The sequence below is a fragment of the Rhinoraja longicauda genome, chromosome 12 (assembly GCF_053455715.1).
Source record: "Rhinoraja longicauda isolate Sanriku21f chromosome 12, sRhiLon1.1, whole genome shotgun sequence".
NCBI classification, from domain to species: domain Eukaryota; kingdom Metazoa; phylum Chordata; class Chondrichthyes; order Rajiformes; family Arhynchobatidae; genus Rhinoraja; species Rhinoraja longicauda.
In genome coordinates, this window is record NC_135964.1 from 51,136,738 (window position 1) to 51,143,471 (window position 6,734).

General features: G+C 49.2%; 1 protein-coding gene across 1 annotated transcript in view; it reads left to right on the forward strand.

Annotated features, from left to right (window-relative positions):
- The window catches only part of tmprss3a (transmembrane serine protease 3a), a 31,005-nt gene extending 25,755 nt beyond the window's left edge, over nucleotides 1-5,250 (forward strand). Inside the window, exons 11-13 of the mRNA XM_078408603.1 lie at nucleotides 216-361; nucleotides 2,819-2,971; nucleotides 5,230-5,250. Of these exons, the coding sequence (XP_078264729.1) occupies nucleotides 216-361; nucleotides 2,819-2,971; nucleotides 5,230-5,250 (320 nt within the window). The remainder of the gene's footprint in view (nucleotides 1-215; nucleotides 362-2,818; nucleotides 2,972-5,229) is intronic.
- The last annotated feature ends 1,484 nt before the right edge of the window (nucleotides 5,251-6,734 follow it).

Consider the following 6,734-nt stretch of genomic DNA (forward strand, 5'->3'; position numbering starts at 1 on the left):
TCTTTTAAATTCATCCAGTGAATCGGCCTCCACTGCCCTCTGTGGCAGAGAATTCCACAGATTTACAACTCTCTGGGTGAAAGAGTTATATTTTTAAAAAACGTATTTTTGTTGAAAAAGTAGTTCCACCGGCTGGTGTGGACTGTGCGTGGTCGGAGGGCTTGTTTCCACGTCGTGCCTCTGAGACTAAACTGAAAGCGCTTTTTGCGATGCAGCGGATGAAATCTCACTCGACCTGCGCGAGGCAGAGGTCCCCCTGATTGCCAACAACGTCTGCCGTCATCCAGATGTGTACAACAAGAGGATCAGCTCCAGGATGATCTGCGCTGGCTACCTGCACGGAGGTATCGACACCTGTCAGGTAAGGGTTGAGCAATCTCAGTGGAGCAACAAGTAGTATAAGAAGATAACTGCAGATGCTGGTACAAATCGATTTATTCACAAAATGCTGGAGTAACTGAGCAGGTCAGGCAAACCTGGCCAAAAGATCCCGTCATCCCACCGCAACCAGAGAGCGGTCCTGAGCATACAAACAGGTGCAGGAGGAGGCCACTCGGCCCTTCCAGCCGGCACCGCCATTCATCGTGATCATGGCTGATCATCCACAATCAGTAACCCGTGCCTGCCTTCTCCCCACATCCCTCGATTCCGCCAGCCCCTAGAGCTCTATCTAACTCTCTTTTGAATCCATCCAGTGATTGGCCTCCACTGCCCTCTGTGGCAGAGAATTCCACAAACTCACAACTCTCTGGGTGAAAAAGTTTCATCTCACCTCAGTTTTAAATGGCCTCCCCTTTATTCTTAGACTGTGTGTGGCCCCTGGTTCTAGACTCCCCCCAACATTGGGAACATTTTTCCTGCGTCTAGCTTGTCCAGTCCCTTTATAATTTTACACGTCTCTATAAGATCCCCCTCTCATCCTTCAAAATTCCAGCGAATACAAGCCCCAGTCTTTCCTCATGTGACAGTCCCGCCATCCCGGGGATTAAGGTCGTGAACCTACGCTGCACTGCCTCAATAGCAAGGATGTCCTTCCTCAAATTAGGAGACCAAAGCTACACTCTCATGAGGTAGAACCACTCTCGACCTAACTGGAGACCCTTGTGCTTTCCTTGATCGGACTTTGTTGGCTTTGCCTTGCACTGAACGTTATTCCCTTATCATGATGAGGAAAAACTTTTTCAGTCAGAGAGTTGTGAATCTGTGGAATTCTCTGCCTCAGAAGGCAGTGGAGGCCAATTCTCTGAATGCATTCAAGAGAGAGCTAGATAGAGCTCTTAAGGATAGCGGAGTCAGGGGGTATGGGGAGAGGGCAGGAAAGGGCTACTGATTGAGAATGATCAGCCATGATCACATTGAATGGCGGTGCTGGCTCGAAGGGCCGAATGACCTCCTCCTGCACCTATTTTCTATTTCTATGTGTCTACACACTGTGGACGGCTTGATTGTAATCATGTATTGTCTTTAAAGTTTAAAGTAAAGTCTACAGTTGTACAGGGCCCTAGTGGGACCGCACCTGGAGTACTGTGTGCAATTTTGGTCTCCAAATTTGAGGAAGGATATCCTTGCTATTGAGGGCGTGCAGCGTAGGTTCACTAGGTTAATTCCCGGAATGGCGGGACTGTCGTATGTTGAAAGGCTGGAGCAATTAGGCTTGTATACACTGGAATTTAGAAGGATGAGGGGGGATCTTATTGAAACATATAAGATAATTAGGGGATTTGACACATTAGAGGCAGGAAACATGTTCCCAATGTTGGGGGAGTCCAGAACAAGGGGCCACAGTTTAAGAATAAGGGGTAGGCCATTTAGAACGGAGATGAGGAAAGACTTTTTCAGTCAGAGAGTTGTGAATCTGTGGAGTTCTCTGCCTCAGAAGGCAGTGGAGGCCAATTCGTTGGATGCTTTCAAGAGAGAGTTGGATAGAGCTCTTAAGGATAGCGGAGTGAGGGGGTATGGGGAGAAGGCAGGAACGGGGTACTGATTGAGAGTGATCAGCCATGATCGCATTGAATGGCGGTGCTGGCTCGAAGGGCTGAATGGCCTACTCCTGCACCTATTGTCTATTGTCTATTGTCTATTGTCTACGAGAGTCTAATCCAACACCTCTCATAATCGTATATACTTCTGCCAGGTGTCCTCTCAGCCTTCAGCCTTGTAATGTTGTTCCCAATCCGTGGGTTTTCCCGTTTACCTTGGATCTGGGCGGCCACGGTGGCGCGGCGGTAGAGTCGCTGCCTCACAGCGCCGGGTTCGATCCCGACCACAATAGACAATAGGTGCAGGAGTAGGCCATTCGGCCCTTTGAGCCAGCACCACCATTCTATGTGATCATCATTCTCAATCAGTACCCTGTTCCTGCCTTCTCCCCAAAACCCCCTGACTCCGCTAACCTTAAGAGCTCTATCTAGCTCTCTCTTGAATGCATTCAGAGAATTGGCCTCCACTGCCTTCTGAGGCAGAGAATTCCACAGATTCACAACTCTCTGACTGAAAAAGTTTTTCCTCATCTCAGTTCTAAATGGCCTACCCCTTATTCTTAAACTGTGGCCCCTTGTTCTGGACTCCCCCAACATTGGGAACATGTTTCCTGCCCTCTAACGTGTCCAACCCCTTAATAATCTTATACGTTTCGATAAGATCCCCTCTCATCCCGACCACGTGCGGAGTTTGTACGTTCTCCCCCGTGACCTGCGCGGGGGGGGGGAGGGGTTTTCTCCGAGACCTTCGGTTTCCTCCCGCGCTCCAAAGACGCGCCTGCTCGTTGGTTAATTGGCTCGGTCGGTGTGAGTGTAAATGTCCGTTCGGATTCACACAGGGAGACAGTGGGGGGCCGCTCGCCTGCAGCGAGGAGAACGGATGGAGGTTGGTGGGGATCACCAGCTGGGGAGCGGGCTGTGCCAACCACAACAAGCCGGGCGTGTACGCCAGGGTCTCCGAATACCTGGAGTGGATCCACGAGCAAATGGAGGTAACGGCACAGCCATTCCCAGCCATGGGTCGCCAACCGTCCCGTATTAGCCAGGACATCCCGTATCCTGGGCTGAATTAGTTTGTCCCGTACTGTGCTGTATTTTATTTATTTATTTATTTCTTAACTCAAAAAATGTATTCAATTATTTTAAAACAATATTTACAAATGCTATAAAACAAATCGGCACCCACCACCAGAATGCATTACAAACAAATATACCAAATTAAACTATTATACAATTATATTACAATCCCCATCCAGGATGCATCCCATCCCCCCGCGGTGCCCAGCGGTCCCGGAAATCCCCCAGGATCAGCCCGTGGACAGCGCGCGGTCCCTCTCCAACACCACCCGGGCGCAGATGGACGTAACCCCGGAAAAAGGGGCAGGCAGCCGGCTCGGGCAGAGCCCTCTTCCGCCTGGCGTCGTGAGTCGCGGATGGCCAGAACTTAGTCCTATATTATGACCGGGGGGGCGGACACTGTAGGCCCGGACGCCGTAGGCCCGGACGCCGTGTGCCCGGACACTGTAGGCCCGGACGTTGTAGGCCCGGATGCTGTAGGCCCGGACGCTGTAGGCCCGGACAATGTAGGCCCGGACGCCGTATGCCCGGACGTCGTGTGCCCGGACACTGTAGGCCCGGACGTTGTAGGCCCGGACACTGTAGGCCCGGACGTTGTAGGCCCGGATGCTGTAGCCCCGGACGCTGTAGGCCCGGACGCTGTAGGTCTGGACACTGTAGGCCCGAACAGTGTAGGCCCGGAGTCCCAGGTGCCGCCTGTCGGATGTTGCGTAGCAACCCGCATCCCGGCCCGGGCTGCCGCCACTGGCAGAGCGAGAGCACGTGGCTGCTGGCTGGGTGAGGTCACGTGGGGCGCGGGGCGGTGACGTCACCTTGTCCCTTATTTGGGAGTTAGATAGTTGGCAACCCCAGGTTTCATAGTTTAGTTGTAATTGTAGTTGCAGTTGCAGCTTCGTTGTAGTTTTGTCGTGCAGATGCTCGTCGACTTACGATGCTTCAACGTACGATATTTCGACTTGACGACAATTATATAAAACAATTTATTATAAAATATACTTTGTGTTAGATGATTTTGCCCAACTGTAGGCTAATGTAAGTGTTCTGAGCACGTTTAAGTTAGGCTCGACTAGGAGATGATGTTGGGTAGGTTAGGTGGCTATGATGTTCAGTAGGTTAGGTGGCTATGATGTTGGGTAGATTAGGTGGCTCCCAGTGTGTCGGGAGTGGATGCGAAAGTGGAAGAACATGGACGTTGTGTCAGTGGGGGATTGATGGTCGGCGTGACCCTCGGTGGGCCGAAGGGCTTGTTTCATGATGAATCTCTAAACTAAACTAAACCGAGGGACAATAAGGTCCATCCTTACATAAGGAAATCAAAACCGTACACTATACGTCCTGTCAACGCACTGTCATACGAGGAAAGATTGGAAAGGCTGGGCTTGTATTCACTGGAGTTTAGAAGGATGAGAGGGGATCTTACAGAGACGTATGAAATTATGAAAGGACTGGACAAGCTAGATGCAGGAAAAAAATGTTCCCAATGTTGGGGGAGTCCAGAACCAGGGGCCACACACAGTCTAGGAATAAAGGGGAGGCCATTTAAAACTGAGGGGTGAAAAAAACTTTTTCACCCAGAGAGTTGTGAATTTGTGGAATTCTCTGCCACAGAGGGCAGTGGAGGCCAATTCACTTGATGGATTTAAAAGAGAGTTAGGTAAAGCTCGAGGGGCTAGTGGAATCAAGGGATATGGGGAGAAGGCAGGCACGGGTTACTGATTGTGGATGATCAGCCATGATCACAATGAATGGTGGTGCTGGCTCGAAGGGGAAAATGGCCTCCTCCTGCACCTATTTTCTATGTTTCTATGTCTATGTTTCTAACATCCTTAACAAGAGCGACCCTGAGCTACTATCTTCCTCACTGGGCTATCTTTAATCAGACTTTACTGGACTGTATTTTACGCTAAACATTATTCCCTTTATCCTGTATTTGCACACTGTAGATAGCTCAATAGTAATCATGTACAGTCTTTCTGCTGACTGGGTAGCACGCAACAACAAAAAAGCTTTTCACTGTACCTCGGTACACGTGACAATAAACTAGACTATATAACTGTATAATGTAAACCCCACATTTGGTATTCATCTTCCCTTAAAATGGGAGGAGTAACAAAAAACATATTACTGATATTACTGGAGTTAATCAAGCTTTTTATCTGCTTTCATTTCACAGAAGGAAGAGTCAAATGGCTGAAGACATCCTAAAGTGAAATGCTTGAATAAAACCACGTCTAAGTTTTGTCCTAATTACAAAACGAGTCATGTCTCAATATGAATATTGCATTTTTAACATTTGGGAATGGGAAAGGGTAGGAATTAGTTACATATTCACAAGCTGCAAGCCTACCACCGGGCGACACGGTGGCACAGCGGTAGAGTTGCTGCCCTACAGCGCTTGCAGCGCCAGAGACCCGGGTTCGATCCCGACTACGGACACCGTCTGTACGGAGTTTGTACGTTCTCCCCGTGACCTGCGTGGGTTTTCTCCGAGATCTTCGGTTTCCTCCCACACTCCAAAGACGTACAGGTTTGGAGGTTAATTGGCTTGGTGTAAATGTAAAATTGTCCCTCGAGTGTAGGATAATGTTAGTGTGCGGGGATTGCTGGTCGGCACAGGCTCGGTGGGCCGAAGGGCCTGTTTCCGCGCTGTATCTCCAAATTTTAAAGTAAAACATTGCGACCTCAAAATTGCCTTTTGACGTAAACAATTCAGCATCATTTTATAGATAACACCTTCGTGTTTTTTTGTAAAGTGTTTATCATTAATTTGTGTTTGAGTCATCTGAAAGATAATGAATGTTTTGTGTGAGATGACCTTCTCTGATTTGCACCATATATGGGCGGCACGGTGGCGCAGCGGTAGAGTTGCTGCCTTACAGCGCTTACAGCGCCAGAGACCCCGGTTCGATCCCAACTACGGGCACTGTCTGTACGGAGTTTGTACGTTCTCCCCGTGACCTGAGTGGGTTTTCTCTCAGATCCTCGGTTTCCTCCCACACTCCAAAGACGTGCAGGTATGTAGGTTCATTGGCTTGGTATAAATGTACAATTGTCCCTAGTGTGTGTAGGATAGTGTTAATGTGCGGGGATCGCTGGTCGGTGCGGACTCGGTGGGCCGAAGGGCCTGTTTCCGCGCTGGATCTCTAAGTGTAGATCATTGTCCCGCCCTGAAGAAAGGTCTCGACCCGAAACGTCACCCATTCAATAGACAATAGACAATAAGTGCAGGAGGAGGCCATTTGGCCCTTCGAGCCAGCACCGCCATTCACCGTGATCATGGCTGATCATCCACAATCAGTACCCCGTTCCTGCCCACTCCCCATATTCCTTCTCTCCTGAGATGTGCTTGCTTGTTCCCGCTGAGTTACAACAGCATTTTGTGTCTACCTAAACTAAGCTGTGGTCTGTCTCGTTGGCAATTCCTTTGTCACGAAGATGAAACATGCTTTCATTGGGTGCTGGTGAGGGAACATTCACCGTTTTAAAATGTGTTAATTGTTTTGCTTTTTCCATTCTTTTTCTCTGATGTGGTTGGTGTCTCTCATCCTCCAATCTAAGAGGGGGGAGTTGTCATGGTAACAAAACATTCTGGCAAACATCGATGCATTGATTCGGTCAACTTTGTCAAGCCATCTTTCGTTCAGTTTAGAGATACAGCGTGGAAACAGGCCCATCGGC